Below are 17,965 nucleotides of genomic sequence, written 5' to 3'. Positions count from 1 at the left end.
GAACACAGTCCAAAACAGGTCTTGCCAGTACAGACAACAGGGCCCCCTTTAGTTAGGTCCATCTGGGGGCCCCAGGGAGGCCACAGCCCCATTGGGAAGCCCAAGCCCCGTCGGGATGCCCCTCTCCATTTCCCAGCCAGCTCCAAACTGAAACCCCCTCCAGCCCCTCTTTTCTGGCCTTTGTCTCTTTCCCAGGCCAGGAGGTCACCTGATCTCTTTGTTCACCTTTAGCTATCCCCTTGCAAGGGGAGAAGGGCTATGGCCATTTGTTGCTAGGAGACAGATTGTCAGCCATTTATGCACACTGGAGACTTTTAATGCATAGGGGGAACTGAGGCACCCACACAGTATTCACAAGGGCAGCAACTCTGAGATGTTGATAAGGGGGTAAAATCCCTAGGTCAAGAATATTCCTTTTTCTTTGCAGGAAGATCTGTGACCCGGGCCTGACCTCGTTTGAACCCGAAGCACTGGGGAACCTAGTCGAAGGGATGGACTTTCACAAATTTTACTTTGAGAACTGTGAGTGGGCAGATTCCAGCAATGCCAGCAGCCCCCTCCTCCACACCTGTCTGCCCTATCTTGGGAAATGGCTGCAGTTCTCTTAGACTGTCCATGGACACCAGGGTTTAATGTGGGTGAACTGTGAAGGGTTATTAAGATCCAGCACTTTCTCTCCTCCCTCACTGAGGTGTCTGTTTCCCTCATTTCTCTTCACCCTGGGAGTGGGGCTAGTCTGGCACAAAGTACATTGTTGGAGTGGGAACTGGTTGTTCAAAGGGACCAAGACACTGGGTTTCCAGTTAGTGTAAAAGGGGAAAGAGACGCTAACCCAGCTCAGCTGGAGAACCCTGCCCAGTCATACAGGTGGGAGGGGTACTCCCTGTCACACATGCCAGGGCGCAGCTCTTTGCAGTGTACTGCTCTCAGAATTTCTCCAAGTTGAGGTCCCACACGCTTGGTTCAGATCCCAAACCCTGGTGAACCCTTTGGTAACTGGGTCAGAGGGAGGACACCTTGTCTGTGTGGCTGGGAAGGTAAACCCAACAAATGCCCTTGTGTGGGTTTGTCCTTCCCTTAAATAACACCGCTGTGGTTTCCTGTCCTGCCAACATCCCCAGGAGTCACCGCAGTTTGGGGCAAGGGAAGTGAGCTGCTATCCTGAGCTGCTGATGTGGCTGATCTTGGGGAAAGGGCCGCTTAGCACACACTGATCCTTGGCTTGTGAGGTGAAGGGGGCCTGGTCGCTTCTTTCTCACTGTCTGCATGGCAGCCCTGGAGTGCCTGTCACTCACTGAGGCCTACTGGTGCCCAGGGAGGTCCTGGCTAGCCTTGAAGGGCCCTCGCTCACAGTTGTACTGCAGGTAATGTCTGAGAATGAGAATGACCCTTTAATTGAGGTGCTGGCAACACTGATGCCTGGACTATGGAATGTGCTCTGTGCAGAGCAAATGGGAGCTGAAGGATCAGGAAACTTTAGGGTTGAGGGTTTTGATTTTGGGGAGGAAGAGAATTGGCTGGGTTGTGCCTTGGGAGTGTTGGGAGCAGGAGGTACTGCGGCCTAGGATGCAGGTGGGAGGAGAAGGAAACGGGGACACTAGAAGTAGTGGTGTGCGAGGCCTTGAAGCTGATGGTTTTGTATGTCATCCCAGTACTGTCCAAGAACAACAAGCCAATCCACACCACCATCCTGAACCCCCACGTCCATGTCATTGGTGAAGACGCAGCCTGCATTGCCTACATCCGCCTGACTCAGTACATCGATGGCCAGGGCCGGCCCCGCACCACACAGTCTGAAGAGACCCGCGTCTGGCACCGTCGCGATGGCAAGTGGCTGAACGTCCACTATCACTGCTCTGGGGCCCCTGCCGCTCCGCTCCAGTGAGGATCAAACACAGGTACGCTCCAGCAGGCAGGGGAGATCACTTACCACGGGGCCATGGCGGCTGTACGTGGCAGTGAAGTATCGGAAGCCCAGAATTTTGAGAGGCTATTAACCAGGCTTTGAGGGATGCTCGTTTACTAACTGGCTGCAGGCAGAGTGGAGCTAAGATAGTGAAACGTTTCCCTCAGCCCTCTCTCCACCCCAGGTATCCCTTTTCCTGAGCGTGCGCCATAAGGAGGTGATGAGCTCGCTCTGTTGGCAGATGGGAGTCACGCTCTTTTGGCAGATGGGAGTCATGCTCTGCAGGTATAGCCCCTTACCAAGGGTCTTAGAGTGCTACAACCGCCTGCAAGGGATACAGTAGTGCTGGGCCAGCTTTCCCGGGGCCGCCAGGCACTAACCTGGGGCACTTGGGTCAGGTTATGCACTCTGGCCTTGGACTGCAGAGGGAAGGCATATGCCTGGCTCTGGGGCGGGGGTGGGGTTGGGTTCTTGGCTGTAGTGTGCTGGGCTCCGCCTCTCTGGTCCTCGGGTGCAGGCAGGTCCCATTGCTAGGCAGAAAATGTAATGAGGTCTTGGGAGATTATTTAAAGTAGGAACACGGGGAGAGTTGCCCGAAGAGCAAGTAAGTCAGACACGGATCTTTTCTAACAATGTCAGTCACACAAAGGCAAGGAACCAGGGAAAGAGCAGACGGAAATTACAGCTGAACAGAGGTGGTCAGGTTGAGATACCAGAGGTAAAATTGCAGAAAAGTAAAAGGGTGTTAGACTGAGGAGTTGAGTACAAATAGGTATTCAGCCCCACATGCAAACTATAAACATCTGCATAGCAGTGAGGAACATAAAAGCAAACATATGTGAATGAGACTGCCTGGCAGTGCAAGAGAACTTGACGTGACAGGTGCTCCAGAAGCATGAGGCAATGCTAAGTCAGCAGGGTACTCTAATACCTGGCTATAAACAATACAGGGAAGGACAGATGAGATTGGGGAGAGAGGTGGCAAAGTTGCTCCAGAGTTTAACAATTCCCTAGAGTTTTAATGCGGCAGTGTCAAAGTAGAGAGGACCATAGACTACAGTCTGTAGGGATACAAATCCCAAGCCATAAGAATACAAATATATTACAGTGTTAATACTGGCTTTCTACTCAGCAAAAGGATTTTGAGTGTACCAAGAGAGAGATCAAAGGCAAATAAAGCTAATGAAATGGTAATATTGGGCAACTTGAACTGGCCACATACGAAATGGTCAAACATCACAATGGAGCAAAGTTTGACTAATCAGTTTGTTGACACTGTCAAACAATTGCTTCTTGGAACAGCTGGTTCTGAAGAATACCAGTTTGGCTCAGATATCTTTTTGAAGCTTATTATTTAGCCATGCTGGTCTACTTATCTTCTTGCATTCTCTTGGGTTGAGATGTGTGCATGCCTTATGCATCCTTTCTTATGTGTGCCTATGTAGCTGTCATGCTGAGTCCAAGAACTGAAGTTTCCTAACAGTAGAATCTTTTTGCCTAGATTCCTCCCTTTTTTAAAAATGCCTTTTTCTAAACTGAGTGTCACCGGCTGAGGTTCTCTATGATTTCTTCCCAGAGGATGTTGAACTTCATTATACCATCGTCACTGTTACTAAGTGGCTTAACGACAGTGATGTCTTGAATGTAGTCCGGTGTATTGCTTAGGACTAAGGACTTGTCTACACTTAAAATGCTACAGTGGTGCGGCTGCACTGCTTCAGCTGCCTATGCCAACGGGAAGGGCTCTCCTCTTGGTGTAGGTACCCCACCTCCCTGAGAGGCAGTAGCTAGGTTGAGGGGAGAATTCGCCTGTCGACTTAGCACTGTCTACACTGGGGGTTAGGTTGGTTTAACTGCATCACTCAGAGGTGTGGATTTTCCACACCCCTGAGCAACACAATTACACCAAATTAATTTCCTATTGTAGACAAGGCCTAAATCAAGAATAGCTTCTTCTCCAGTGTGTTCTAGAACAGTTCAGCAGTAATGAAGACAATGTAAGGGACCATAAATTATGCCAAGCAGTATGTCTGATGGGAACTGGGAGGGCTAAGATGAAATTTGAAGAGCAAGTAGCCAAAGATACAAAAGCAATAACAATTTCAGTATATCAGAGGGGGGAAGCATTGGTGGATCCACTGGATTACCAGGGAGTAAAGGGAGAAAATGAGGAGGATAAGGATATTGCAGAGAAGCAGAATGATTTCTTTGCATCAGTTTTCACCACAGGGCATGAGCCCTGTCCTGCACCTACTTTTTTCTGGTAACGCAGATGAGGAGCTGTCAGAGACTGAGGTGTCAAAAGAGAAGGTGCTGGAACAAACTGGATAAATTAAGGAGCAACAGGTCACCAGACCCACAGGGTTGCACCCAAGAATTCTGACGGAGCTTAAGAATGAGTACTCCTGGGGGAAGTATGTGCCACTACGTGCATACAGAATTCCTGTCCCGTGTAAATTTGTTTGCTTCCCTGCAGAAAAATGACTTTCTGACAGGGAAGCAAAGGGAAGCTGCAAGAGTGATCACACACCCCGTCCCCAGCAGTGCAGGCATGTCATTTCGGGTGCCTGGAGCAGTTGGTGGAGAGGTAAATCATTGCAAGGGGAGGGGAAGTGGGGCTGGGGACACCCCCCTGTCCTCCCAACCCAAATGAATCTAGACCCCTTCCCCATACCCTGACTCCACCAAGTCTCACCCCCTGCATCCAGAGACCCCCCCCACTGAGACTTCGGAACCCAAAGCCCCACCCTCTATGCACCTGGACTGCCCCATTGACCCTCCTCACCTGGATTCCCACCCAGCTGCACCTGGACCCCCACTGAGCCATCCAGACCCCCACCCCCCGCGGAGCTCCATCCTCCCTGCTGAGCCCCAACCACCTTCACCTGGACCCCCTCTGGCAGAGTTCCATTGCCCCTGCACCCGGAGCACCCCCACCCCATGAGCCCCTGTGCATCCAGATGCTCCCCCACATTGCCACACACACTAAGCTACTTGCACCCAGATTGTCTTACACAGAGGCCCCTCACCCCACACCTGGATTCCTCCACACTTGGATCCTTCTGGATTGAGCCTGCTTGCCCACACCTGGTGTTCCTGGTGCAATGCTGCTAACCCGGGTAAAATTCTTCACCTGCTACTCCTGAGGGAATTCTGCACCAAAATATTAAAAATTCTGTGCCAAATATTTTAAAGTTCTGCTAATTTTATTTGTCAATAAATGTGGAGGTTCCAGCGTGGCAGTGGGAGCTCAGGCTACACAGAGGTGGGAGATCACCCTGCTGTCCTCCCCCAGTTCCCCGAACACAAACTTGGTTATGAGGCTGCATCCAACCCTGACACAGCACAAGGGCTGGGCCTGCCCCAGAGGTCTGTGTCCCGGAGGAGAAGTGTGGGGGAGGACTGCAGAGTGGCCGCCCTCCTCCATGCAGCCAATGGCCGGTGCTCCCCACTGCCATGCTGGAGCCTCCATCTTTGGAGAATTCCCTCAGCAGTAAATGAGGAGGCTGGGTTATTTCTCACTAAAATCAGCTGCTGGACTGGAGGGCTAGCAAATGGTATAGCTATATTTGGAAAAGGTGCTCCTGGAAAGGATAGCCCTGCAACCCTCCCTTTGGTAACAAGTCACGCTGGCTGAAACAATATTGAAACAAATTATGAACCAGTGTAAACTGCTTGCCCCCATTGCTGGGCTTTACGTTAACTGTCATCGCCCAGGATAAAGGCTGTGGAATTATAGACAGCTGTCCGCAAACATGCTCAGTATAGAGCAATGGTCAAAATACACTGAGGTATTAAGATGGAGAAGGAGTGGGATGGAGAATAATACTATAATACCATAATATACATCAGTGGTACACTCTCTCCTGGGATACTGAGTTCAGTTCTGGTCACTCCACTTTAGACAGGATATAACAGAATTACAGGGAGTCCAGTGGTGAACATAATTTAGACATATGAGAACCTCCATGTGAAGAGAGAGGCAGAGAAGAATTGGACTGTTACCATAGAGCGGAGGGGAATCCGAGAAGACGTGATAAAGGTATCCAAGGTGGGGAGTAGTAGAGATGAGGTAAATCAGATAGATAGTCCTAGTTACCTTTTCATGATACAAGAATAAAAAGCAGCAAATTTAGAACTGCTGAATGGAAATCCCTTTTTTAGCACAACACACAGACCTTGGAATTCATTGTACAAGACATCACTGAGGCCAGCAGCTTAGCAGGACCCAGAAAGAGACTGGTGGTTTATACAGATAGTGGGGACATCCAGAGTTACCTGAGACAAGATTTAAAAAGAAAACCAAACAGTATGCAGGGTTATAAACCCACCTCCACCAGGGCAGGAGCTGACCTGTAACTCAGGGTGAGGAAGCAACTGCCTCTATGAGCAGGTCATTCCATAACCATGCGCTTTGGGGTGTCTCACACCCTCCTCTGAGGTGTCTGGGGCTGGGCTTTGGACTCCAGGTTTGGTATGGTCCAGTCAGACAATGCCTTCCACACTGTTCCCTGTCGCTGGAGTGCTGGGATTCATCTTCCCCTCCTCTAAAGCACCGTGTGAGGAGAGTTTCCCTCTGCTATAACTGGGCCCCATAGCAAAGCAGCAACTGCAATAGCAGTGTCCCTTCTCACCGTACCAGTGGAGATTCGTCCTCCAGCCTGGAGTACAGGGGGTGGATGGGAAGGAAGGGTCCAGTCCTGGTGTGTTGCAGGGGTGTACCTTCCCAGCCCAGCTCAGGTGCGGACTGTGTGATATGAGGTGTTCCTTTCTCTTGGATCACTCATAGCATTTTCTCCCTGGCTGGTATGCTGTGGGAGAGTTTCTATATAAATTGTGCTGCTAACTTTTGGCTTTATTTCTCTTCCTTCTCCCACCCCGTTCTTTTCTCTTCTTTCTGGGTGGACATGGCCGCCTCCTGGTTGCAGCAGCTTTTGGAGATACACAGCTGGAGGGCAATATCTTCTTAGCAAGCAGCTCTGGAGTGCCTGAGTGACAGCAACAGTCATGTCGGTTTTGACGTTTAAAAAAAATTACAAATTACAAAGCGGCAGCAGCCAAATGCACGAAACCCTGCATGCATCTGATGCTCCGGGCGCTGCCACCTTTCTGTTGTTTTCCATGGATCCATCGTGTCTGTTTCTGCTGTACGAAGGTGTTTTTTAAATCTAAGAGAGACATGTTGTTTGTATTAAAACATAAAATAAACCGGAATAATGATAAATAAATGACAGACTGTCCAACACCCCCTCCCCCAGGGCTGACAAAATGGCATCAACTGGAGCATCTTTCAGAAACCGAGCGAGGGGGAAAGCAAAAGGGAAGGCGAGAGAGCGCGAGGAGGAGCCGGCAGCTTGAGCAGCGGATTGCTGAACTCTGCTCCACAAAGGCAAGGTGGAAGCTAACATTGCATTCAGGTTGTGCTGTGACTTTAATCCGTGAGAGGTGGCGAGGAGACACTGGAGGGGCCTGAATGAAGAATGGGAGGGAAAGGTGGAGGAATGACACTTCTCCACTCCCCACTGCCCAGCAGACTGACTTCAGCCCGAGTTTCTTCTTAAGTCTTCAGCGTGGTGTGGATGCTGTGGAAAGCTGGCTGCTCAGTCGCTGGAACCCACAGACTTCCTAAAAACGAAATAGGATGTCGAGTAAAACCAAGGCTGGAAAAGGGGACTATAAAAAAATGGTTTAAATAAAAATATAAATAGGAGCTTGCTCTTGAGAGATCCTGGTTTTAGAAGTGGCCACTCTCTGGCCAAACACGAAGGTTTGCAGCTAGCTGACAAAAGAAAAGTTAAGAGCAAAGGTTTTTAGAGGAAGAGGGTACGTGTATGGGATTTCTTTTATTGCTTTTCTTTTTCTTGTAGTGTAGTTGGGATCCGCAGTGCTGCAGAACACATGTTCCTTAGGAAGCAGATGAGAAAACTAGTGTTATGTTCTTTTATGAAGTCTCACGCATCCACCTCTATATGATGCATCATTAGCTTGTGTTTGATACTGAAATATATGCACCCATAGAATTAAGGGGCTCACTGGCTTCCAGTTTGATTTTTTGTTTTGTTTTGTTTTGTTTTGTTCTCTGGTAAAATAGCAGAGGGAGCCAGCAACCCAGGGCAGGTGCTTCTCCCCCCATCTGTTCTGTAAGTGTCATGTGTCCTGGTGTTCTTTTGGCTAGCTTTTCTGTTTTTTCATGTTGATGATGTAATTCATAGAACAATCTGCTCAGAATCTCAGCAGACTGTAGACAGAGGGCTTCAGGCCTCATGATACAGAGAGGAAAGGTAGTTACTACAGACCTTTTGATGCTTGTCCTTTGGGCAAATTCATCTTCCTTCCTTTGTTGGGGGATGCTGTCCATTTCCTTTATTTGCTAAAGGGGAACGTTGAATTATTTTGTTGACTTGTCATGAATTAATCCTGGCCAAGAGAAGCAAAAGGCCTTTTTAGTAGGCTCTCTTAGCACTAAGAGGCCCCCTGATTTCTGTGTCCTGATCAAGAGGAGGGCAGGGACTTGGTCGTCATTGTGGGATATTGGGATCAGCTTTTAGCTGAAGTCTCTCCAACTAAAAATCACTAAATTTGGTCCTGGGGCTTTACGGTTTGTTATCCCTACCCTCCTGAGGGACAGAGTAGACAGTATATTAAAAGAAGGCAACGTTGTAATGGGTTCTAAGGGAAAAGGAGGGCTACATTATACCTTGATCCTTTTTCAGTGGAATGATGAAGGACCCGTAAGCTATAGCACTGAGCGGAGTTACTGCCTTGCTCTGGAAATCCCTCCACTCCCTTATAAAGGAAGACCCTTAAGTCAATCCCACCCCCTGACTAGAGCAGCTAATCCATGGTGCAGGAAAAGGCCATTCATACTTCCCAGGGTTTGTCTGGACAAATAGTTTTCTTCCTTCCGCCACCATCCCAACCGCATGTGTGGGTGAGGTGTGGGGACTGAGACAGGAGGGGGTGAACACTGTCTCTTATCGTTTTGGAACATTTTTAGGAGGGCACTAAGCTAGAGAGTCAGGTGGAGAGGAAAAGTTTTGATATTTTATTCAGATTTAAAAAAAAAAAGGCCACGCTGAGAGCAAACAGGACATTACAATTATGCAGTTTTCAAAAGAGAAATACAAAAAGTTATGCATGCCTTCTTCAGGTCTGATCTTTCCTTGTCTCTTTACCTATTGATTATTAATGATTAAAAAAGACCCTCTGTATTTAGTAACTGCATCTTTCAGAGAAAACTTAACAAATGATTGGGTTGTTTTGGTTTTGCACAGTCTTGGAGACAAGCTCTCTGTTTATTCTTTTAAGTTAATGAGAACTTTAGCTTGGTATGGCCATTATCAGACATAGCTGTACACCTTTAGCATTCTTAATGTTCTCTTATGGGGCTAATATAAGCATCTATATAATATATATTATAAATATCATATTTTAAACAGGAAATGGAAGGCGTTTGATGCAGAATTTTTGCATGATATAGAAATAATTAAAACAAAGTTTAGCTAGTGTTTGTTTGGTCTGAATGTTGGTAGAATCTTCATAGCTTTGTTACAATGAAATCTTAACTGAATATATTTAATAAAATAACATTTAAACAGGGCGTAAAGTTGAATGGCATTTCTTTCTTCTCTGTACCATGGGTCAATGTGGCTTTGAGGCTTTTGGGACACAGTCTTTTCTCAGAGCTGTGTTTTTGGAGCAGCAGATCTATAGGTGGCATTTGTGATCACATGTGATGCTTCACCTAATGTACGTGTGGGTCTACATGCATAACAAAGAGATGGTTGCTGACCTTCAGAAAAGACCTGGGCAGTGGAACCTTCGGGAGTAAGTCCCAGTAGTGTGGTCCAGTGATCCTGGACTGGGCATCCATCAGCAGACCTGAGTTCTCTAGCTGACCCTTCCACTGACTTGCTGTTTGGGGACATCCGAGCCTTTGTTTCCTTTCTCACCATTTGTCTGTCTTCTCTGCTTAGATTACAAGCTCTTCGGGGAAGAACATTTCTCTTGCTATGAGTTTGTCAGGCCTTGACATTTTTAACTCAAGTTACGTGATAGCTAAGTCATGTTTATTTGCTAACATGTTTGCACATGCTGGTCTGGAAACTCCAGCCATGTTCGTTCCAGAACACACATCTGTTTTGTGTCCTGGAGCAAAAGTCAGGGGAAGGCTCACACTATAAACATGTTGGCCAATGAGTTAAAACTGTAGTCTAGGTATACCCCATCTGTCAGTACAGTACCTATTGTGATGGGGCCCCAATTGTGACCAGTCCCATAATACAAATAATATTTCAGTAGACTTTTTTCACATCACCTAGGCCTTGTCCCCACCAACATTTTTCTCAGTCCCATCCTCACCGCCGCTGCCGCTGTTACATGGCCTGTGCTGCACCACTAGTGGTAGCAATAGTGGCCATATTAGCATACACAGGGCGCCAACTTTTTGACACTTTTTTTTCAAGACCTGCTCAGAGCCAGGCTAGTAAACACAAGGGTAAAAATACCAAGATTTGGCTACATTAGTATGCTTCCTGCTACCACCCGTGGTGGAGCTGTGCTGGCAGTAGTGTAACAATGAGAGCGTGTGTGGAACATGGTCATGTAGACAATTTTTCCCTCCCACTGTGAGCATTTCATTGTGCGAATCCCCTTGGAAGGTAACTATTATCACCTATCAGATAGGTGTCAAGGGCCACTTCTCAATGGGACATCGCGTCTCCTCCCGAGAGTGAGGAGAATTGCCCCTGCGCCATGTGCTGTCTGCTGGGAATTAAAATATGGCCTTCCAAGGACTCCTCCATTGATGCCAGTGCCCCCTTGAATTGCAGGGATGAAGAGACGCCCTGCTATCATTTCTGGTGTTGAGAGACAGGATCACTTGCCAGGTAAGCCCTAAACCACAACAGAGATATTTTTGGAAGAAAAATATACTTCAGTGTGGCCCAGTATACGCTGAAAATGACACCTTGTCCACAGTGGTAGTAATGGTTTCTGCATGACTGGTCTTGAAATCTGTTTTCGCTGCTAGTGTAACCAGGAGAAACCATTTGCACACTATTACAGAAAGCCTGATAGACACAGTATTTCCCTAGCATAGATGCGGTCTTTGACAGGGTCTGTGCACATGTGTCAATATATATTTATACTGTATGCATGTGAATTAATTGCATTTAATTTGCATCTTTTGGCCTCTTCACCACTTGCAATCTTTCCACTAATCCATCTCTGTCAGGACATCAGTAAAATCCCAGACTTCTGATTAGTTACCTCAGAACAGTTATTAAAACCTTTCACAAAAGTGTTTTCTTCCACTGGCTCAGTCCATGGCAGGATCTGAGAATGGCCCCGCCTGCAGGCCAAGGTTGGCAGTTGTCATAGTATAATTCCCAAATCTGGACCTTAGCGTTCAAAATATGGGTACTAGCATGAATTCGAGTAGAACGCCTGATAGACTCTGGTCTCCACCAAAACCTTCCCTGTGGACCCACAAGACCCAAATTCCTTGAGTCTCACAACAAAGGGGAATAAACCATTTCCCTTCCCCCTCCTTTCTTCCTCCCAGCTCTTTCCCGCCCTGGGTACACTAGGAGATCACCGTGATTCAATTCCTTGAATCACCACACAGAGAAGAATGATACCTTCCCCCAGAGGCAATCCAGATTCAAGCTCCGTGAATCTAAAACAAAGGGATTCCACCCTTCCCCTCCCTTCTCCTTCCCTGTTAAGTACAGACTCGATTCCCTTGAGCCTCAACAAGGGGAAAAAAATCAGACAGGTCTTAAAAGCAAAACTTTTAATAAAAAGAAAGAAAAAATAAAAGGTCTATCTCTGCAATTTAGATGGTAAAAAGTTACAGGGTCTTTCAGCCTATAGACAATAGAAAGAAAGCTTTCTCCAACAGAAATACAATTTAAAATACTTTCACCCAAATACACATTAAAACTCTACCAGCCAGATACACAATTGCAAATACAGAAAAACAATTAAAAAGACTAAACTGTCTTTCTACTTTTGTACTTACAAAATTGGAACAGAAGATTAGAGAGCCTGTAGCTATGTGTAGTCACTCTCAGAGCCTAGAGAGAACAAAGCAAAACCCAAAAACTACAAACAAAGGCTTCCCTCCACCGAGATTTGAAAGTATCTGGTTTCCTAATTGATCCTCTGGTCAGGTGTTTTTTTTGGTTCCCTGTTTGTTAACCCTTTACAGGTAAAAGAGACATTAACCCTTAACTATCTGTTTATGACATGCCCTCCAAATCGCAGACAGTGGGGAACCTCACTGGTGGTGATTTCTTCCTAGAACTTTAGAATAAACAGATTAATACAACACATGCACCTTTACAGTCCTCTTGACTGCATTCGGCTGGGTCTTTTTGGTCAGGTCGGTCAGTGGGGCAGCGATTTGGCTGTAGTGTGGTACAAATCGCCTGTAATACCCAGCCAAGCCTAAGAAGGATTGGACCTGTTTCTTGGACTTTGGGACAGGCCACTTATGGATAGCATCCACCTTGGCCTGTACGGGGTTTATGGTTCCTCGACCCACCTGGTGTCCCAGGTAAGTAACTCTGTTTTGGCCTATTTGACACTTTTTGGCCTTAACAGTTAGTCCTGCCTGCCTGATGCGCTCAAAGACTTTTTCCAGGTGTTCTAGGTGTTCGGGCCATGAATCTGAAAAAATGGCCACATCATCGAGGTAGGCAACTGCATATTCTCCCAATCCTGCTAGGAGACCATCTACCAGCCTTTGGAAGGTGGCGGGTGCATTTCGCAGCCCGAAAGGAAGTACATTAAATTCATACACCCCCGCATGGGTGATGAATGCTGATCTTTCCTTGGCAGATTCGTCTAGCAGTACTTGCCAGTACCCCTTGGTTAAGTCTATTGTAGATATGAATTAGGCACATCCCAACTTTTCCAATAGCTCATTGGTGCGTGGCATTGGATAGTTGTCTGGACGAGTTACCGCATTTAGCTTACGGTAGTCCACGCAAAAGCATATTTCCCCATCTGGTTTGGGTACCAGAACCACTGGAGATGCCCATGCACTGGTAGATGAGCGGATTATACCCATCTGTAGCATGTTTTGGATCTCCCGTTCTATAGCAGCTTGGGCATGAGGAGACATCCGGTAGGGTGGGGTTCTAATTGGGTGAGCATTACCTGTGTCAATGGAGTGGTATGCCGTTCAGTCCGTCCTGGGGTGGCTGAGAACTATGGGGCGAAGCTAGTGCCCAGCTCCTTGGTTTGTTGCCGCTGCAGACGTTCTAGGGTTGTGGAGAGGTTCACCTCTTCCACGCCACCGTCACTTTTTCCTTCGTAGTAGACACCTTCAGGCCACTCAACGTCATCTCCTCCCTGGACTGTAAACTGACAAACCTGTAAGTCTCTGGAATAAAAGGGCTTGAGAGAATTAACATGGTAAACTCTGGGCTTTAGGGAGGAATTTGGAAATGCTATGAGGTAGTTAACAGCTCCCAGGCGCTCTTGGACCGTGAATGGCCCTTCCCATGATGCTTCCATTTTATGGGCCTGTTGCACTTTCAAGACCCCACCGACAACCCAAGGAAAGCCACAGACGCCCTATTCTTCCACCTCCCCAGTCTCCAGTAACCCACCTCGACCCAGTGACCAGTCAGCTGGAAGATGCTTTAAGTGTAATGAACTGGGACATATAAAGGCCAACTGCCCAAAGAACCCCAACCGAGTGCAGTTCATTACACCACCATCCCAGACTTCTGATTAGTTACCTCAGAACAGTTATTAAACCCTATCACAAAAGTATTTTCTTCCACTGACTCAGGCCATGGCAGGATCTGAGAATGGCCCCGCCTGCAGGCCAAGGTTGGCAGTAAGTAAGGGTAGGGATAGGAGTCAGAGTGACCTAGACTGAGGACTTGTCTACACTACCTGCCAGATCGGCTGGCAGCGATCAATCCAGCGGGGGTCAATTTATCGCGTTTAGTATAGACGAAAAGCAGAGTCGACGGGAGAGGTCATCTGTCGACTTAACTGAGTGAAGACACCGCGGTAAGCAGATCTAAGCACATAGATTTCAGCTACGCTATTCATGTAGCTGAAGTTGTGTATCTTAGATTGACCTTGCGTGGCAGTGTAGGCAAGCCCAAATTGGAGGATTGGGCCAAAAGAAATCTGATGAGGTTCAACAAGGACAAGTGCAGAGTCCTTCACTTAGAAGAATCTCATGCACTACTACAGGCTGGGGACTGACTGGCTAAGCAGCAGTTCTGGAGAAAAGGACCTGGGGATTACAGTGAATGAGAAGCTGAATATGAGTCAGCAGTGTGCCCTTGTTGCCAAGAAGGCTAACGGCATATTGGGCTGCATTAGTAGGAGCATTGCCAGCAGATCAAGGGAAATGATTATTCCCCTATATTCGGCACTGCTGAGGCCACATCTGGAGTAGCAGATCGAGGGAAATGATTATTCCCCTATATTCGGCACTGCTAGTGGGGGGCACATCTGGAGTAATGTGTCCAGTTTTGGGCCCCCCACTACAGGAAGGATGTAGACAAATTGGAGAGAGTCCAGCGGAGGGCAACGAAAATGATTTGGGGGCTGGGGCACATGACTTATGAGGACAGGCTGAAGGAACTGGGATTGTTTAGTCCACAGAAAAAAAAGTTGGGGGATTTGATAGCAGCCTTCAACTACCTGAAGCAGGGTTCCAAAGAGGATGGAGCTCGGCTGTTCTCAGTGGTGGCAGATGACGGAACAAGAAGCAATGGTCTCAGGTTGCAGTGGGGGAGGCAGGGGCGGCCAGGCACCAGCACCCCAAGCGCGTGCCTGGGGTGGCAAGCTGCGGGGGACCCTCTGCTGGTCGCCGCAAGGGCGGCAGGCACGTTGCCTTCTGCAGAATGCCTGCGGAGGATCTGCTGCTCCCGCGACTTCGGCGGACCTCCTGCAGGCTGCCGCCGAATTCACGGGATCGGGGAACTCCTGCAGGCAAGCCGCCGAAGGCAGCCTGCCTGCCGTGCTTGGGGCGGCAAAATACCTAGAGCCGCCCCTGGGGGGAGGTCTAGGTTGGATATTATGAAAAACTATTTCAGTAGGAGGGTGCTGAAGCACTGGAATGGGTTACCTAGGCCGATGAAAGAATCTCCATCCTTAGAGGTTTTTAAGGCCCAGCTTGACAAAGCCCTGGCTGGGATGATTTAGTTGGGGTTGGTCCTGCTTTGATCAGAGGGTTGGATTAGAAGACCTCCTGAGGTCTCGTCCAACTCTAATCTTCTATGAATACCCGGTCCTGATATGGTTATATTTTGAAAGGTTTGGGGTTTTTTTTTCATGTATTAGGGTGAGTAACTGCTGTATCACATAGAAAGCTGAGTTCCAGGCTTTGCAGTGATATACAGCATTTATTTCTAGGCTTGGCAGCCACACATTATTGCCTCTTAAAATGAGAAGATACTGACTTCTCCAAAGATACATCTCCCAGTGGATTCCCACTCTTGGATCCCTGAATCAGCAGATGGGAGCCCCAGTGAAAGCTCTGAGCTATCAAGGCACTTATATAGACATGCTTTATGCACAGGTCAATCAGTGTCATGGGCTGTTCCGTACATCCTAAATTAAACTTTATCATAACAAAAATTACAAATATCTAGCAAACCTGTATACCTCTCCTCCCCAAGCTCACTCCTTCATATGCCACTTGGAGGAATTGACAACCTCAGGACTTCTCCATGTGTTTTTACAGTGCCTATTACAGAGGGTTCTGATCCTGACTCTTGCCTCTGGGCAGTGTTGTAGTACAGATTGTAGATTGCCACGTACTTTTAGGGGCGAAAGAAAAATGCAGACCTGTTATTTACCAGGCTGCAAGTGGCAATAGACTGTATAGGTAAGGGATGCAAGGAGAGTATGGGTCACGATGCAAACTGCAAGCATGCACACAACTAAAATTAATTAATTTAAAGTTTTATTGGGGATAGTTACAAGGGGTAGGGGAGCAGCGTATGATTAGCTAATAGGGTTAATGGAACTTAAAACATACAATGGCTAAAGTATTTACTATTAAACAATATTTATAAACAAAGATGCAGTAAACAATATTTATAAACACAGATGCAGCATTTAGTAATAACCAATACTTACGAATACAAACCAACTCATAACGACCGGCAAATGTAGAAACTCTGCTTAAAACACGTGAGCTGAGAGAGGCTTCGAGGTGATCAGGCTCGGTTACGGGTGTGCACAAGGTACACAGGATTCGTTTTTCTTTCTCCTCTTCTGCCTGCACATGGCAGACCAGCCTAAAATACCCACTATGACATCATAGAAGTGTCATAGGGGACGGGGCCCAAAAACTGTGTGTGTTCGTTTCTGATTGGTACAAGCAAAGTTTACACCAAGTAGGGGAGCAGGTGCCTGAAAGTCTGGCTTTGCCCCAAAAGGTGAGGAAATACATATAGTTCAGAATGCCTTTAACACTGAATGACAAAGGAAGAGGCCAGGGCAATACCGGTATGGTCAAGTCTTTTAGGATGCAGACAGGAACTTATCTTAACATGCCCCCGTGCCCTGGCCGAAACAGTTTGGCCGAAAACCTAAACTTCCGAGTCCGACTCCTCATTCCCACCTACGAGGGGATGCGCTTCGGGGGTGGAAGCGATGTAGGCCAAGGCAACAAACTTGTGAATGCAGGCTTTAATGAAGGCACATCCGAGACAGAGAAGAGCGAGCCCAACCAGAAGGGACACAAACAGGGATTGGAAATAGGATTTGTAGGGCGCAAGGCCAAACCAATCGAGCCATGACCAAAACTGGAAGGACTCTCGTGACTCTTTGACAGTAGAGCTCAACGTTTGCAGGTCTTTAACAATTGAGGACAAATTAGGAGAAATAGAAGGCAAAGAAACACAACATTTATCAGCAAACTCGGGATATACTTCAGCAAATTTAGTACAAAATGAGGGAGATTGTAACAAATATTGAATCATTAATCTATTTTGAATACTATACTGAACAAGGGAATTTAACTGCTGATTAACTAAGGAGAGGCCTTTGGCCGTAGTATTAGCAAGCATTTCAATAACAAGGGATTGAAACAGCACTTGATCACGTAACATCATATAACCAACAGGGTTAAAACTAACAACAGAGGAGGTGAGGGAGGAAGCTGCTGTTTGCAAACAAGTCCAAAATGAGCGGGTACTACGATGGTGTCGGTGGCTAGATGGCAAGGTATAAATACCTCTCCCCTGTAGATACAGGGTGCCAATGGTGCATATACCCCGGGGGTTGGGAGGAAGCACAGCAAATGCGACATTACCGCAAATCCAAAAATGACCGGGTCTTAAGGAAGAAATTGTGGTATGGCTCCACTTATTATTATTCACGGAGAAAAAGCTGGATGCACGATTGATACATGCAGCCTCAGCATGATGCATATGCTGGGCATGGAACAGATACGTATGTGTTATGGAGGTATAAAAGGTTCCAAAAAGAATGTTATAATTAAGACGATAAGAACAATTAAGGGGAGGGGGGTAGGTGTAAGTAAGAGTGGGTTTAGTTAGGGAGGTATTAGCATAAGATAAACTCCACATAGAACAATTAGAATAAGTACCCACCCAAGTAGGGGCTGGGGTTAAACTATTACCAACAAAAACCCAACAATGAGATGCTGGAACTCTAATACTATCAATTAAAGGAAAGCTATGATCACTTCGACCTGAAGCATTAAGAACTGGAAACACACAAGAATTAAATTGGGAAGAACAATTATTCCAAACACTAGAAGCAGCCCACTGCACATAGGGGGAAGAACAATTTACATTAGACAAATTAAATGAAGAAAAATTATAAACTATTGGTACAAATTGAAAGGGTAATGGATATTTAGGTGAGAACTGAGTAGAGCAAACAAGACAATCTTCTGGATTCAGCGCTGACAGGGACTGGTTTCCGCTGACCTCCTGCACCCAGTAGGTGGCGAACCATGTTTGTAGTTCACCTTCTCCTAAGGGTTCCGTGGGCAAAGATGTTGTGAGGAAGGGCAGTATAACCTGTAAAACAGAATAATAGGAG

At 47.0% G+C, this 17,965-nt stretch overlaps 1 protein-coding gene across 19 annotated transcripts in view; it reads left to right on the top strand.

Moving 5' to 3' along the window:
• CAMK2G (calcium/calmodulin dependent protein kinase II gamma) overlaps nucleotides 1-9,506 on the top strand; it is a 162,658-nt gene extending 153,152 nt beyond the window's left edge. For 17 of the 19 annotated variants that reach the window (XM_050960139.1, XM_050960147.1, XM_050960144.1 and 14 more), the window contains 3 exons: nucleotides 428-522; nucleotides 1,653-1,898; nucleotides 6,835-9,506. In XM_050960139.1, coding sequence (XP_050816096.1) covers nucleotides 428-522; nucleotides 1,653-1,885 — 328 coding nt within the window. In that variant the 3' untranslated portion in view covers nucleotides 1,886-1,898; nucleotides 6,835-9,506. The remainder of the gene's footprint in view (nucleotides 1-427; nucleotides 523-1,652; nucleotides 1,899-6,834) is intronic. The other 2 variants (XM_050960141.1, XM_050960140.1) reach the window with 2 other exon arrangements.
• Nucleotides 9,507-17,965: the final 8,459 nt, after the last annotated feature.

Source organism: Gopherus flavomarginatus, chromosome 6 (genome assembly GCF_025201925.1).
Source record: "Gopherus flavomarginatus isolate rGopFla2 chromosome 6, rGopFla2.mat.asm, whole genome shotgun sequence".
Lineage (NCBI taxonomy): Eukaryota > Metazoa > Chordata > Testudines > Testudinidae > Gopherus > Gopherus flavomarginatus.
The sequence above is the reverse complement of the archived record's forward strand: the minus strand, read 5'-3'. Positions and strand labels throughout refer to the sequence as shown.